Here is a 17,034-nt window from a genome sequence, read left to right as displayed (position 1 = left end):
GTCCATTTAATGGAGTGTACATTCAAATGAGGCTTGTGGTCTTGATTTTGAATTCTGTCTGGAACCCACAGGTTCAAACGCAAAAGGGCCCTCTCTGCAAATAATCACTGGTGTGTGATATTTTTAAGAAGCCAAAGCCATTGTTTCTGATTGAAGGAAAGTTTGTGCTATTTTGAAGAGCAGCACGATTAAGCGGTGGCGTTATCTCTTTAACCATTGGGAATTATACGCTGTTTGAAAGATTTGTGAGCTCTAGGACATTTGCCAGATGTGCTTGATTCGACATTTCAGACAACAAAGGGGATAATGTTGGCGGGAATCTTGACGGCATTTCTGATGATCAGGATATTCTTTGAGGATGGTACTGAGACCTTTCGGGGAAGAATTTCAGCTTTTACATAAACTAATTTGGGATGCTCACTCTCTGTCTTCCACAAAGCAAATTTAGTTCATTGTTAGTTGTATATGTTAAAATGGTTACGAGGGTTTTTTCTTTGAATATTAATAATGTGTCTTTCATCTGAGACACTCGCATGGGGTATCATTAATTGGGAGGAGGGAGTAAAGATTAGTGGTACAGTTATTTTGCAAATGATTACTACTAGTAACGTTGAGGCAAGCAACAGCTACATGAAAGAGATACTCATACAAACTGCCAGTGAGTCTCTAGCTTACCCTTCCTAAGAGGAATGACAGGCATATGTAGGAGGGGGAAGGCTAGAGTTCATCTCCCAATTTCCCATCATAGTAAAGGCCATTCACCCAAATAGCTCCAAATGCTTCTTTATTAGCTCACAGTGTATAAAGGAGCGCTTTTCAAATAAAGTAACATCTGATTGTGGGGACTGTGGTGTTTTTGTTTTAACGCTCTAGGATGGACCTTTTCATTCACGTAGGAATCTTAGTGAGCTCCTACTGGGTGCCAGGAACTGTGCTTGGTGGAGGAACAACTATGAATCACACATGCCCCTACCTAGAGAGGAGATAGATGAATACACAATAAACCAGGACCACGTAGCTGGCAAGAAGAACGATCAGGACAGGCTTTGGGAAGATTGGGGTTTGAATCTGACTCTATCACTAGCTGGTGACACAAGCAAGTTATTAACCTGAGACCAAGCGTCTTCACTGCAAATTGTAAAATGTGTCTCATGCAAATTACCCACTTGGGGTGGCAGAGGAGAACATACGAACGAGGTAAACTGTTTGTTGTTGTTGTTTGTTTGTTTTTTGAGATCAAGTCTTGCTCTGACGTCCAGGCTGGAGTGTGGTGCGATTTCAGCTCACTGCAACCTCCATCTCCCAGGTTCAAGCAATTCTCCTGCCTCAGCCTCCCAAGTAGCTGGGACTACAGTTGTGCGCCACCACACCCAGCTAACTTTTGTATTTTCAGAAGAGATGGGTTTTACCATGTGACCAGGCTGTTATTGAACTCCTGACCTCGGGTGATCCACCCGCCATGGCCTCCCAAAGTTCTGGGATTACAGGTGTGAGCCATCGCCCCTAGCCAAGGTAAGCTGTTAAGGTGCTTGGCACCGAGCCTGGCAAGTATCCTCCACAATAAGCATTCATTTCCCAGCTTGTCTCTGCAAGCTGTGGATACACAGGCGAAGCCATGTGCCCTCCTTTAAGGGGTACAGGCTAATCTTCCTGGCCTTCTGTTATGTGCTAGGCATTGAGAGATGAGGAAGACTGAGATGGGTGGAGAAAAGAGGGAAGGATATTCTGCGCTGGGGGAGAGATGAGGTGAGAATAGGCAGTAGGAAGTGCTGGTGTGTTTATCAACGGATGCCAGCTGGTCCTGTCGGATTAGAACATGGGGCAGAAAAGACAGCAGGATGGGACACGGACCTTCAAAGTTACGCTGAGGCTCTGAGTGCCATAATCAAGCATTTGCAGATCCCAAAGTTTCAGCAGCACCTCATTTTCCAAGCAAAACTCTTGAGGCAGAAAGACAGCATATCCAGCCCCATCTGTCTCCCTAGAGACTCCTCTCAGGCACTTAAAGAAAGCTCAACAAATCCCAGGGTCTAACTCCTTTCTCTCCGGCCTGAGTCAATAATTATCATAATGCTAAGAGCCATAGTTACTAATCACAGGACGCCTGTCTTGGGCCAGGTGCTGTCTGATGTATTTTGAATGGTCAATCTCATTTTTTTCTAACCATAATTTCTCCAGTAGGTACTACCTCAGTGCCCCTTTTACAGATGAGGAGACTGAGGCTCCAAGGGGAAAAGCAACCTCATGATTACAGAGCTAGTCAGTGAAGATCCAGGACTAGAGGCCAGCTTAAGGCATGGATTCCAGGCCAGGCTTTTCACTACCACGCTGTGCTGTCTCTCTCACCTCTCCCAGCTCTCCAGCCTCTGTGGGGCAAGAGATCCTAACTCAGTCTCTCTTCTGTTTTGTTTTTGCAGTATTGATTAGAATATATGGTAACTGTCTACCGTCACTATCACTTATGGCTTTATGGTCTCAGGGTAAGCAGCAGTAGGGTGTAGTAGAGTGTCTGCTGCGCTGTGGTTAGATGGGAGTGGGTTTGCGTTTAAGCTTCCCCACCACAATTCTGTCATTCATCATTCCAAGACCTCGTTTCCCGATCTCAGGATGAGCCTGTTCTCAGCTCACTGGATGCGTGAGAAGTTTATGAGATGCGAGGCCCGTGAGCTCGAAGGCTTTAAGGTGGGCACCAGAAATGACCGATGCTGCTAGGGTCACACAGCAGGGAGTGGTGGGGATCTGGGCAGTGCATGGCCCCACCTAGGTGCTCAAACCCAAGTAACTTCAAGAATCGGACCAACCAGACAAAAACTGCAATCAGATTTGTCCTGAGAGCCGCTGGGTTGAGACGTCTGACAGATGTGAAACTGCTTTAAAAACTTGGATGTGCATAGAAATATAATGGATTGTTTTTATTATTCAAAATTATAAGTTGTCTATCATGTGCCAGGTATCGAATTTGGTATAATTAATTGAATAATACGAGGGACCTGGGAGCAGGTGCTCTGCCTGCCTGCTTTGTCTTTTACAAACATTCAATCAGCTCCAACTCATGAGGACTGTGTGAGATGCTGGGGACACAGTGATGAATCAGACATAGTCACATGGTCCCTGCCCTCAAGCTGCTCCCAGACTAGTGGGAGAGATAGGCTAATAAAGATACTTCTGCTTTCCAGGGCTAAGTGCTATGAGGTAGGCTTGGAAAGCACAGAGGAGGGACACCCAACCCAGATACAGCAGTGGAGTGAGGGACAGAAGAGACGGTCAGGGAAGGCTGCCTAGAACAATGGTCTACCAACAGCTGGTCCCACCCTTGAGAAGGTTGTGAAATCAATTTAGTGCCTGGCAACCAGCATTTAAAAAAAAAAAGAATAGAAAATATCAGGTCAAGCACAGCAGCTCACACCTATAATCCCAGCACTTTGGGAGGCCCAGGCAGGTGTATCACCTGAGGTCAGGAGTTCAAGACCAGCCTGGCCAACATGGTGAAACCCTGTCTCTACCAAAAATACAAAAATTAGCTGGATGTGGTGGTGCATGCCTGTAGTCTCAGCTACTCAGGAGACTGACACAGGAAAATTGCTTGAACCTGGGAGTCGGAGGTTGCAGCGAGCTGAGATCACACCACTGCACTCCAGCCTAGGTGACAGAGTGAGACTCCATCTCAAAAAAAAAAAAAAAAAAAAGAAAAGAAAATATCATAGAATGTTGCATGTACAAAATACATCACATGTGTGCGTGTGTATGTTCTGGATCATGATGTAAAAGATTCCTTACTGTGGATCAAAGGTTTGAGAGCTATTGTTAGACTATGTTGCCTGCCCTGAACCCCAAAGCCTGGCTTCAAAAAATTTTGATATGTGGAAGGATGGATTTAAAATCTCACAGCAAAGGTGACTCTTCTTCCAGTGGCCCAGCCCGTGACCTGCTGTACAATAAGCATTCCCAGCTCTGACCCACCCAGGTGGCATGTGCTTCATAATAGCAGTGGCTGAGGCCCTTGTGTTTACTCTGCGATGGCCTCAGTCACCCATCTCGGGTCCGGAGGCCCAGCAGCCTGCGCCTTCAGGATGCCAACAGGAAGCACTGTTTGTGGGGGCAGATTGGAATGCAGCGGAGAGAGGTCCCTGGCGAAAACAGAAGAGGGACAGGAGCCTGAATCAGTCCCTCGCAGGGTGAGGTGAGTCAGGGGTAATGACTAGGTGGCCAAAACAGAGACTCCTTTTTAGTGGTTTTTCAGGACACTCCGAACTTCATCTGTCCTATAATATCAGGACCAAAATACTCCTTGGCTACCTTTCTCCTCCATCATAGACTCTTACTTACGGTTGGAAAGGCCCTAGAAATTATCCAGCTCAACTCTCTCATTTTACAGAGAAAGAGAAAGGGGCCCAGAGAGGGAAGGCATTGGCCCAGGGTCATCCAGCAGGCAGCCCGAGAGCCGGGGCCAGGACCAGGAACCCGGGTCACCTACCCCATCACCCTGAGTCCATGGTCCTTGGCATGCTCCTCTCTCCCATCATCTTACCAGAAGGCTCTCCTACCTAATCTTACCTCCTTTGGCCTCTTCTCTATATGTAATCAAAGAAGACTTTCTAAAGAACAAATGAGTTAGGATGCTACCTGCCTAAAGCCTTCCCTTACTCTCCACTGCCTTAGGGTGAAAGACACTCATAATCTTTGCCCTCACCCCGCCCACCTCTCGGGCTTCCTCTCTTGCTCTTCGTCCCGTTTTATACTGTTAGTTCATGCTCCTGAACTACTTGGAGCTCCCTAGATATGACATGTCCTCTCCCAACGGTGATCATACCGTCCTCTCTGCCTTTAACACTCTTACCAACCCTGCTGCATTTGTCGGCTCTTTTTTAGGTTACAGAGTAGATCTTCCTTTTTCCAGGAAACCTCCTTGGCCTACCAGCCTCCAGGGTAAAGTGTCCCTACTGAGTTCTCTGGCAGCAGCTCTATGATGTTATGACCCATGTTGCCATCAGTTTCTCCTGGCCCCTGAGAGAAGACTGGGTATAAAAGACAATTCTGCCATCCCTTAGAAGAAAGGGAATGCTGTATGGAAACCAGCACTTCTCCAGGATACCTCTTGGTACTTCCAGTGACCATAGTAAAATTAATAAAAAACGAACCCAACCAACTACATAACCAACAAAGGCGGGATCACTAAGGGTATGGACCCTTCAGGAATGAAGGTTTTGATCACTCTGCCAGGTAAAAGCCAGGCCAACAGAGGGGTGGGCAGAAGGCCAATGGAACATGGGATGAATAACGGAAGAAGGAATTTATTATATTAACTACAGCCTCATGACCAGTTGCAGAAAGAGAACTATAGAAGTGATACAGTTTTTTTTTTCCTTGCTTGTATGCATGTATGTCTGTGTCTACGTCATCTATCTTTGCATTTATTCATCTATATGCACATTTGGAAAGCACAGAGGAGGGAAGTCCAACCCAGACACAGCAGTGGAGTATGAGACAGAAGAGATGGACAGGCTGACCGAGAGGTGGAGCTTGCAATGAGCTAAGGCTGTGCCACGGCCCTCCAGCCTGGGTGGCAGAGTGAGACTCTGTCTCAAAAACAAACAAACAAGGCCGGGCGCGGTGGCTCAGGCCTGTAATCCCAGCACTTTGGGAGGCCGAGGCAGGTGGATCACGAGGTCAAAAAATTGAGACCATCCTGGTCAACATGGTGAAACCCCGTCTCTACTAAAAATACAAAAAATTAGCTGGGCATGGTGGCGCGTGCCTGTAATCCCAGCTACTCAGGAGACTGAGGCGGAAGAATTGCCTGAACCCAGGAGGCGGAGGTTGCGGTGAGCCGAGATCGCGCCATTGCACTCCAGCCTGGGTAACAAGAGCGAAACTCCGTCTCAGAAAACAGACAAACAAACAAACAAAAAACAAGAGAGACCAAGCACCGTGGTCCACGCCTGTAATCCCAGCACTTTGGGAGGCTGAGGCAGGTGGATCACCTGAGGTCAGAGTTCAAGACCAGCCTGGCCAACATGGCAAAACCCCATCTCTACTAAAAATACAAAAATTAGCTGGGCATGGTGGCACATGCCTGTAACCCCAGCTACTCAGGAGGCTGAGGCAGGAGAATCACTTGAATCGCGAGGCAGAGGTTGCAGTGAGTCAAGATCCCACCATTGCGTTCCAGCCTGGGCAGCAAGAATGAAACTCCACCTCAAAAAAAAAAAAAAAAAAAAAAAAAAAAAAAAAAAAAAGCTACTGACTCTCAGCCCCAAAGTAACCCTTCTATACTCAACTTGGCAATGCTGAGACCGGAACTGTCTGAATGTTAGTTTTACCAGCCGACTCCTTGATAGGGGCTGTAGGCAGATAAAGACTCTCTCCTTTCTGTTGTCCTTGTTGTTCATGCCAGGGGCAGGCATCTCCGCAGTGTCATTGCACTTCCGATTTCCAGTTTTTCCCACACTCCTAGAATCGGCTTCCTCTGTCTCTTAGAGGTTCCACTGGGCTGTGCTCCCCGCCGCCAGAGGTCTGGATCCCAGCTCTGCAGGAGCCATGCTCTGAGCTCCCAGGAGCCAGCCCCAGCTGCCCTCTGCTCGGGGGTCTGGGTGGCAGGTCCTGGGGGGGTCCCTCTGTTAACCTCCCAGCTTCTCACAACCTAATCTCTTCCTTTTGTCCACAGTCCTTGAGGGGTGCCTGCATCCTTCTGTTACTTTCTCTGTTACCTCGATGTGTTCCTTTGCTTTTCCAGTTCCCTGGTAGCCACCCATTTCCTGATACTAAATTCTTCCCGTTTTTCTTCTATTTATTTATTTATTTATTTTTGAGATGGAGTCTCGCTCTGTCACTTAGGCTGGAGTGCAGTGGTGTGATCTCGGCTGACTACAACCTCTGCCTCCCAGGTTGAAGCAATTCTCCTACCTCAGCCTCCTGAGTAGCTAGGTCTACAGGCACATGCCACCATGCCTGTCTAGTTTTTTGTATTTTTACTAGAGACGGGGTTTCACTGTGTTAGCCAGGATGGTCTCAATCTCTTGACCTTGTGATTCACCTGCCTTAGACTCCCAAAGTGCTGAAATTACAGGTATGAGCCACTGTGCTTGGCAAATTCCTTTTTTCTAACTGAACTCTTACTGATACAAGTAAATATAATGCAGAGTTCTCTCTCACACGATCTTACAGTCTAGTGGGAGAGATACAGATTAGAAAAATAATTATATTTAATTATGTTGAAATTAGTGCTGCGAAGGAAAGCACAAAGTATATTAGCATACTAAAGGCCCCGAGAAGTTCTGCAGTAAATAAGCCTGGTTAGCATTGTTTCGGGCAACTTCTCCTTGTCTTTTTTGACCGAGAAACTTTATGGTGACCTATGAGCACTGAGCAGAGTTGGTATGCTACAGAGTAGTGCATTGTGCAAATGGAAAAGGGAAGTCATTGAGAAAATGTGAGCGGGGGACTTGGAGCGTGAGCATTGCCATTCCTCCAGTAGCATCCAGTGGGTTAGGGGCAGCTCACCTTCAGGATTCCAGTCACAGGATCAGCTGACAATTCTCCTTGCTCTTTCTTTTGAGACTGAGTCTCACACTCTGTCTCCAGGCTGGAGTGCAGTAGCGCAATCTTGACTCACTGCAACCTCCGCCTCCCAGGTTCAAGTGATTCTCCTGCCTCAGACTCCTGAGTAGCTGGGACTACAGGCGCTTGCCACCATGCCCAGCTAATTTTTGTATTTTTAGTAGAGACGGGTTTCATCATGTTGGCCAGGATGGTCTTCATCTCATGACCTGGTGATCCTCCCATCTCGGCCTCCCAAAGTGCTGGGATTACAGGCATGAGCCACCGCACCCGGCCTCCTTGCTCTTAGTCTCACCCCGCAAGGCACGTTTCTGGCCATCACTGACTTACTGAGTAAATTTCCCTGTAGGGAGAGGATGCTCTCATTCACCACTGCAGACGTCCTAGTCTACCTGGCAGTTTCTTTCTCATTATAGAGCAAGGTTTCTTGACCTAGGCCTTTAGAGGTACCATCCATCCCTTAAGGCTATCTGCAGAATGTGTGTGTGTGTGCACGGGCGTGTGTGTGCACACGTGTGCATGCATGGACATTTTTCTGGCAAGAGGGTCCCTATCTTTTGATATTCCTAGTGGGCGTGTGACTCCAGAAAAGGGAAAGGCTAGGAATTACTGCATTCAAGGAAAATGTTTCTATTATTTTGTATATTGATCTCCTGTGAGTGTGGTCACTGTCAATGGGTTCTTCTCAGTCTGATCAGCCTTGTGTTGACTCACCAAACGAGGTTCTGGATTCTCCAAGATACCTACTTCCCCAGCTAAAGGACTAACCAAGCTTCTTGGACCTCAAGGGATTACTGCCCTCCAGGCTGCTGCCTGTGCCATTTCCTATCGCTGGGAAACCGTTTCCCCAAGCCTTGCGATCAACTCCCAGTTTCTCTTTGGGTCTCAGCTTAAAAGTCATTTCCTCCTTGAAACCTTCCTGACTTACCACTTCAGGATCTGATACCCCTTCTTTGTGCTCCAACAGCATCTGTCCCACCTCTCTGGGGCTCCTACTTTCCTTCTCCACAGAACCATGGTTTTCCCTTCATTGTGTCTGTCCCATGATGCAATTAACTGTTTATAGTACTTCTCTGCCACCTTTGGAATGCAAGCTCCACAAAGAAGGTAGACTGTGTCCAGCTTTGCTCGCTTCTCCCCCATCACCAAGCACGGTGTCTAGCATACAGTAGGTGCTCATTTAAAATAGAAGGAATGTACGCAAAAATAAGTACCTTAATCCTTTCTGTGTGACTATATGTGCCATCACAGCTAGGTCACAAATGTCCTTCTACTTCACTCTAGGACTAGGTACAGATTTGCCAGCCACGAAAAGTCCAAAAAATTCAGGTAATCAATTTTTGTCTTTTATCAGCAAAAGCTTCTTTCTCATCAAGTGCATGCATAATTTGTACTCGCAGATGCGCATACTTATATGTGGGTGAAGAGAAAAACCGAGCTGCTGTGCTGGAAGAAACCTACCTGCGTTTCTCAGAAAGCGGTTCCTATAGTCCTTGATTACCCTCGTGACCGGGTTATAGAAGCCGTCTCCACAATCATACCAGCCCTTGGGGATTTTTCTAGGTGGGTCCATATTGGTGAGTTGAGCCATACCTTGAAAGAACACAATGAGCAATTAGTTCACCATCAAGGCCAAATCCAAACCCAATGTTCCCATAAGGTCCACTTGTGACTGATGGCTCATGTGACTATCTGGCTCCATTGTTGAACTTAAATACCCCCTACTAAGGGCAAGGAGCAAATCCAGCAGAAGCAGTGTCCCAAAGGAACTTTCTGAAAAATGGCTCTATGGAACAGGGTCTTGGGAACTAGACTCTGTCTTCTTCTTCCTTTGACCCCATTCTCCTCTATTTTTTGGGATACCATGACAAAGGGCACAGGTTCTAAAGTCAGACAGACCCTGAGGATGGGTCAGAGTTGACAGATGGATAGGAGAACATCATGTCCAGAAGATGGGTAGCATTCAAAGCATGGGCAGAGGCCAGAGGCATGGATCCTTAGACTCCACTCTGGAAACCTTGGAGAGCAGAGCACGTGTGAAGGAGAACAGCACTAAAATAGATCAGGTGGACAAGGGGCAGGTAGGTGGTGAAGAATCTTGACTCTCACCCAAATTGCCATGGTGGCTGCTACTTATTGAATGCTTATTATGTGCCAGGCATTGTGCTCCTATGTTATTTAATTCTGTGAGCAACTCTGCAATCCCATTTTACAGAAAACTGAGGCTCAGAGAAGTTAGAGTAACTTTCCCAAGGTTATCCAGCTAGGAAGCAGTCCAGCTCTGGAACCTGTATGTTCAGCTGCCAATACCAGGGGAGGAGAGAGCCTAGGTGCAGCCACGGGACCAGGGACACTGGGACCTCTGGGAGGGAAAGAAGAGTGAGTGCACCTTTTAGGTCATGCACCTTATGTGCGTGTATCTTGAAATACCATGGCTCAGGTAAAGGGAGAGGTTGGAATAAATAACTTCTGAGGTTCCTTCTAACTATAGTTCCTATAATTCCTTGTTCTCTGGACTGAGAGCTGGATGCCCACTGAGCTCACAGCATCATGTCCACAATTCAGTGTCTTGCACACAGTAGGTGCTTTTTTTTTTTTTTTTTTAGATGGAGTTTCACTCTTGTTGCCCAGGCTGGAGTGCAATGGTGCGATCTCAGCTCACTGCAACCTCTGCCTCCTGGATTCAGGCGATTCTCCTGCCTCAGCCTCCCGAGTAGCTGGGATTACAGGCATGTGCCACCACACCCGGCTAATTTTGTGTTTTTTTTTTAGTAGAGACAGGGTTTCTTGATGTTGGTGAGGCTGGTCTTGAACTCCCAACCTCAGGTGATCCAGCAGCCTTGGCCTCCCAGAGTGCTGGGATTACCAGCATGAGCCACTGCAGCCAGCTAGTAGATGCCCTTGTGTTGCTTAATGACATACCTAACCCCAAACCTGACACTGACCCTGACCCTAACCCTAAACCCATGTGTACTGGCTAATGTTTACTGAACACTGACTCCATGTCAAGCACTTTACCGCCATTCTCTCACTGAAGCCTCATGCCAATGCCCATCTCATGGATGCTCAAAGAGGTCACAGGAGGATCCTTTTTTTTTTTTTAGAGATGAGGTCTTTTTTTTTAAGAGATGAGGTCCTTGCCCAGGCTGGAGTGCAGTGGCTGTTCACAGGTGTGATCCCACTACTGATCAGCACAGGAAGTTTTGACCTGCTCGGTTTCCAGCCTGGGCCAGTTCACCTCTCCTTAGGCAACCCGGTGGTCCCCCACTCCCGGGAGGTCACCATATTGATGACAAACTTAGTGCAGACTTCTGATTGGCATAGCACACTACAGCCCAGAACTCCTGGGCTCAAGCAATCCTCCCACCTCAGCCTCCCAAGTAGCTGGGACTACAGGCACGTGCCACCCTGCCTGGCCACAGGACACTTTTAGCCCTCACTTTGCCTTGCAGGCAGGGCGAGTTACCCTAACAATGCCAGCCCCAAGAGGCAGAGTGTGGGGTGACAAGGGAAGGAAGTAGCTACTTAGAATCAAGCTGCCCTGCTGAGGGTCACTAGAGAAGGGGAGAGCCAGGCAGGTTTGGGAAAAGCCATGACGGTGCCTTTGAGACTGGCAGAGGCTCAGCTTTGGCAAAACCAGCCAATGTGTGAAAGCGGAGGCCTAAGGCTGAGGGCTTTTTGCCTGCAGCCTTAATTGGGGTGAACAGCCCATGACAAAGTCCAGGCCTCCCATCATAAGTAATTGCGGAGGAGCGATTTGCAAGGTTCCAAAGTTGCAGCCAGATTGGCAGCTCTTTGAAGGAAGAGATGATGTCCTTTCAGCTCTGGGTCTCCCCAGGGCCAACCAGTGTCTGACATACAGTAGGAGCTTAGGAAATGTTTCTTAATGTCATTGCCTTAACTCCCCTACGCACATACTTCACCCTGCACTGTGATGTCAATATCATTATCCCTGTTTGACAATAATTCTTTAATCAGCACCCACTGTACTCCAGGCAATAGGCTAGGGCCCTGCCCTCATGTTGCTCACAGCTGGCTTGGGAAGATGAGCTGAAAACTCATGATCCAAGTCCTGGGGGGAGATTATGGTTGCTCTTTGATATTCCCCAGGGAGACCTTACCTGGTGTGGGAATTCAGGGAAGGGGGTCCTAGCTTCAGGACATGGAGCTGAGACCTGAAGGATGGGAAGGAGTTATTTGGGTAAAGTGAGAGGGTTGAAGTATTCCAGGCAGAGGCTGGACATGGTGGCTCATGCCTGTAACCCCAGCACTTTGGGAGGCCAAGGCAGGCGGATCACCTGAGGTCAGGAGTTCAAAACTAGCTTGGCCAACATGGCAAAACCCCATCTCTACTAAAAATGACAAAAACTAGCCAGTTGTGGTGGTGGGTGCTTATAATCCCATCCACTCAGGGAGGCTGAGGCACAAGAATCACTTGAACCCAGGAGGCGGAGGTTGCAGTGAGTTGAGATCACACCACTGCACTCCAGCCTGGGCAACAAAGCAAGACTCTGTCTCAAAAAAAAAAAAAAAAGTATTCCAGGCAGAGAGAATGGCAGGAAAAAGTGTGGTCTCTTTGAGAAATAGAGAGAAAGCAAGCATGCAAGAGGGGCAGAGAAAAACTGAGAAGGGTGGGTAGCCCAGGATTAGGCTGGGATATCAGCAGGAGCCAGGGGATATCAGCATTTCTGATAATTTGAAACCTTATTTTGAGGGCATAGGAGGCACTCAAGGGTGTTGGGGTCAGGGGGCAATCAGATTCACATTTTAAAAGATGTAAGTGGCCAGGCATGGTGACTCACACCTGTAATCCCAAGTTAAGGAGGGAGGATTTCTTGAGGCCAGGAGTTCTAGATGAGCCTGGGCAACATGGCAAGACCCCACCTCTATAAGAAACTCAAGAAAAATAAAATTCACCAGGAGTGGTGGTGCATGCCTATAGTCCCAGCTACTTAGGAAGCCAGATCTCTTGTCAGGAGGATGGCTTGAGCCCAGAAGTTCAAAGTTACAGTGAGCTATGATCTCACCATTGCACTCCAGCCTGGGCAACAGAGCAAGACACTGTCTCAAATAAATAAATAAATAAAATAAGATAAATAAAGATGGAAGTGGCTGCAGAATGGAAAATGACCTCAAGGGGGTCAAGTGGGAAGTCAGGTCATCCAGGGGAGAGATGATGGAGGGCTGGAACAGGGCAGTTGCAAAGAGAGTATGAAGAGAACGCTGACTGGCACGTGGAAGTGCTCAATAAATATTTGTTGAATAAACAAATGAAAGAATACATTTCAGAGGTAAAATCCGTAGGGCCAGGTGATTGATTGCACTTAGGGGACAAGGGAAGGGAGGATTAGGCTTACCTAGGTGGATGGGCATGCCACATTCAGGGAGGCAGCCATCACGGTGGGAGTGACAATGAATTCAGTGTGGAGAAGTTGGGGAATGACCAATACAGGTGTCAGGGAAGCTGGCTGCAGGGATCTGAGGCTCAGGGATTCTGGTTTCAATTTAGAAGCTGATGGTAGTTGAAGGCTTAGAAGTGTATCAGCTTGTTCAGGAAGAGTGTATAGAATGATAATGAAACAGTGCCCAAGCTAGAGAGCCCCGGGAACCTCAACATGAATAATGAGACGGCGGGAAGTTGAGGAGGTATTGGCAAAGAAGACCGGGGATAGGAGGAAAATAGCAGAGGAAGTGTCAGGAGGGCAAAGGGAGAGAAGGTGGCTCCCTGGTCAATGAACTGACCCAAGGTCATGAAGCCAGGAAGGGAAGGAGATGGGGGTTTGAGCTCCAGTCTACCTGACTCCAGTGCCTGGGGGCTTCCTGGAGACTTCTGCCCTGATGGAGGTTGACTTGTGCAGGCTCATCCAGCTATTGACAGGGAATGCTAGGACTCAAACCCACACTGTCTGGCTCCATGCTCTGCCAACTATAGCACATGGTCTCTCATAACCTAAGCTGGGATGGTTTTTATGGTATACAGAGTTGTTTTCCCATCTGTCATTTTGGATTTATTATTTCTGCTGTGCCAAAAACTACACTCCTCTTGAGGTCCCCTTATCTCAAACACAATCCCAGAAACACTCAGATGAGCCTTTTAAGGTGCCACTCTCTGAATCCAGACGTGTGGCCCAAATGTAGCCCTCCGTGATGGAACATGGTGTTTGCAGAAAGGAAGCATAATACAGGGGACCTCAGTGAGGAAGACTGGGTCTCCAGTGTGAGCTCTGCCACTGGAAACCATATCTGGACTCCACAGCCTCAACTTGGAGTGACATGGGACTATGAAGGCTGACTGGGTGGGGTCATCTGGACACTAGGGAGGCAGAGATTACAGAGAGCCTCCCCAGCACCTGATACACAGAGTACATGCTCTGTCAGGACAGCCTTTGCCCTTACGCCTTCTTTTTAAAATATTTACATAATTTATGGTTACAGTAGGTACTACAAATAAGAATAACTGATATGTACCATGTACCTGCATGCATTCAAGACACTGTTTTAAACATCTGACATGAATCTTATTTACAACAATCTTGGGAGGTAGATGATGCTACTGACCCCATTTTGATCTTTCTTTTTTTTTTCAAGACCAGAGTCTCACTCTGTCACCCAGGCTAGAGTGCAGTGGTGCGATCTCAGCTCACTGAAACCTCCTGAGTTCAAACGATTCTCATGCCTCAGCCTCCCTAGTGGCTGGGATTACAGGCATGCCACCACACCCAGTTTGTTTTTGTATTTTTAGTAGAGATGGGGGTTTCACCATGTTGGCCAGCTGATCTGGAAGTCCTGACCTGGCCTCTGAAAGTGCTGGGATTGCAGGCATGAGTTACTGCACCCAGCCAATTGACCCCGTTTTGAAGGGGAGAAACTGAGATGCAGTAGGCAAAGTCCCTTGCCTATGGTCCTCTGGCTAGCACAGTGGAGCTGAGATGTGAGGATTGGCCTTACTGGCTCTTTTGTATTCTGCGCCTGCTCAGTTCCTCTTTCCCTTTAAGTTACTTCAGTAGAATACATTCATTTCATCTCAATACTACCAAAAAACAAAAACAAAAAAGAGAAAAAGTTACTTCAGTAGGCCATAGTCCACTTCTCTGAAACTGTCTTAGCTTCCCTCTTTGAGTATGAAGGAAAGAGTGGGTGCTTGGGTACCTGCAGGCTTCAAGCCATTGCGAATCTCTGTGAAAAACCTCCGATCATAGCCGTCGCAGTAATGCCAGTTCTTCTCATCATAGTGCAGCCCGTCTGCGAAGGTGTACGTGCCCTGCAAGACAAGGAGCACACACGTGTCCAAGGAAGCTGGAGCCTTTTGCCGAGAGGTTTGGATGTCAAGGGAAGAGGGGGCCTTCTAATGGCCACAGTAAAGCAGTGGTAACTGTCACAATTATTATGGTTGTGACGACGAGAGGGAATGGGTGTAAGTGCTGAACTCTGTCCATGCCGCTCAAAGTAGGTGAACTCATTTTGGCAGATGAACTTGGGCAGATAACCCACTCTCTCTGGCCCTTCATTTCCTCGTTTGTAAGTTAATGATGGTGTACACAAAATAGGGTTGATTGAAACATCATTGAGATAGCACACATGAAGCATTTAGCAGACTGCCCGGCTGTGATGGTCAATTTTATGTGACAACTTGACTGGGTTAAGGGCAAGGGATGCCCAGATAGCTGGTAAAACATTTCTGGGTGTGTCCTTGAGGGCGTTTCTGGAAGGGATTTACATTTTAATTGGTAGACTGAGCAAAGAGGTGCCACCCTCACCAAAGTGGGTGGGCATGATACAATCCGTGGAAGGCCTGAATAGAACAAAAAGGGAGAGGAAGTGCCAGTTCACTCACTCTGCTTGCACTGTGACATCCACCTTCTCTTGCCCTTGGACATCCACATTCCTGGCTCTTGGGCCTTTGAACTCTGACTTCAACTTAAACCATTGATCCCCCCAGTTGAGGCCCTTGGGTTTGGACTGGAACCTCACTAACAGCTTTCCTGGGCCTCCAACTTGAAGAGGGAAAACTGGGAGGCTTCTTAGCCTCCATCATCTTGTGAGCCAATCCCTGATCTAAATCTCTTTCCGCACATCTCTGTATATCCTATCAGTTCTGTTTCTCTGAAGAACCCTGACTGACACACTGACACAAAATAAGCACTCAACAAATGTTATTATTCTTTTATTATTATTATAGCTGGAAAGGTCAGAGCCATCAGCCATGGCCCTTTGTCCAAACACATACATTCTGCTTTTGCTGCCTTAGTGCTAAAGGAAGTCTCAGGATGTAGAAATTGCATTGGCCTGGACATCAGGAAACCTAGGTGGAAATTCCAGTGATACTATTAATTCACTGTGTGACCTCGGGTAAGTCACATCCCTTTCCTGGGGCTTAGATTCTCCAAGCTATAAAACAAGGAGCATTTCTTAACTTTTTTAGGTCATGAGTCAGGCCCCAACATGCTCTTAGTGAAACTGATAAAAACTATAGATAATTTTCCTGCAGAAAAACTTAGTCTCCTTTACACAGAAACTTTTGTATATAAATCAAGAGGTTTTAGTGACTCCCTGAATTCTATTCATGACCCACAAATACCAGGTTAAGAATCCTTGGATTAGGTAAATTATAATGATAGCAGCAGTGGTGGTATAGGAAGAGCTAACACTTATCAAGTGCTTCTATGTGCCAGGAACTTAGCAAAGTGTTCGTGTATACTGCCTTATTTACATTTATGACCATCCTAGGAGGTGCCTTGTACTATTGTGGGAGGCTGAGTAATGGTCCCCTGTAGATATCCCTGTCTTCTGCAACTTGTGAATATGCTACCTTACATGGAAAGAGGGATTTTGCAGATATAACTAAATGAGAGATCCTAAAGTGGGAAGATTATCTGGAATATCTGGGTGTGCCAAATATAATTGCAAGGTCCCTATGAGAGGGAAGTAATAAGGTCAGGGTGAGAGAAGACGAGATGATGATGAAAGCAGAGGGACAGAGGGTGATGTGATGATGAAAACAGAGGTCGGAGTGATGTGTGGCCATGAGCCAAGGAATGCAGGCAGCCTCTAGAAGCTGGAGAAGGCAAGAAGACAGATTTTCCCATAGAGCCTCTGGAAGGAATGCAGGGTGGCTGACCTATTTCAGACTTCCAAGCCCCAGAACTGTAAGATAATACATTTGTGCTGATGTAAGACTAAATTTGTGGTAACTTGTTACAGCACCAATAGGTCACTAAAGCAACTACTGTTCCAAGTTGATAGGTGAAGAACTCTCAGGGAGGTGAAGTTGTGGGCCCAGTATCAGGCAGTAAGGGGTGTAACAGATGCAGACTCATCATGGCTTCTCCACAGGGCCCTACCGATCCAGAGGGAGCAGAATCTAGAACCCTGGGAGATCCAGAAGCAGGGAGAAATTAGCTGGGCAAGGTAGTGCACACCTGTAATCCCAGATACTCAGGAGGCTGAGGCAAGAGAATAGCTTGAACCCAGGAGGTG

General features: G+C 47.3%; 1 protein-coding gene across 1 annotated transcript in view; it reads right to left on the bottom strand.

Annotated features, from left to right (window-relative positions):
• The window catches only part of MORN5 (MORN repeat containing 5), a 38,730-nt gene that overhangs the window by 14,553 nt on the left and 7,143 nt on the right, over window positions 1-17,034 (bottom strand). Inside the window, exons 3-4 of the mRNA XM_003925165.3 lie at window positions 14,707-14,818; window positions 9,019-9,150 (exon numbers count right to left, since the gene is read on the bottom strand). Of these exons, the coding sequence (XP_003925214.2) occupies window positions 9,019-9,150; window positions 14,707-14,818 (244 nt within the window). The remainder of the gene's footprint in view (window positions 1-9,018; window positions 9,151-14,706; window positions 14,819-17,034) is intronic.

This window comes from Saimiri boliviensis, chromosome 2, assembly GCF_048565385.1.
Source record: "Saimiri boliviensis isolate mSaiBol1 chromosome 2, mSaiBol1.pri, whole genome shotgun sequence".
Taxonomy (NCBI): Eukaryota; Metazoa; Chordata; class Mammalia; order Primates; family Cebidae; genus Saimiri; species Saimiri boliviensis.
The sequence above is the reverse complement of the archived record's forward strand: the minus strand, read 5'-3'. Positions and strand labels throughout refer to the sequence as shown.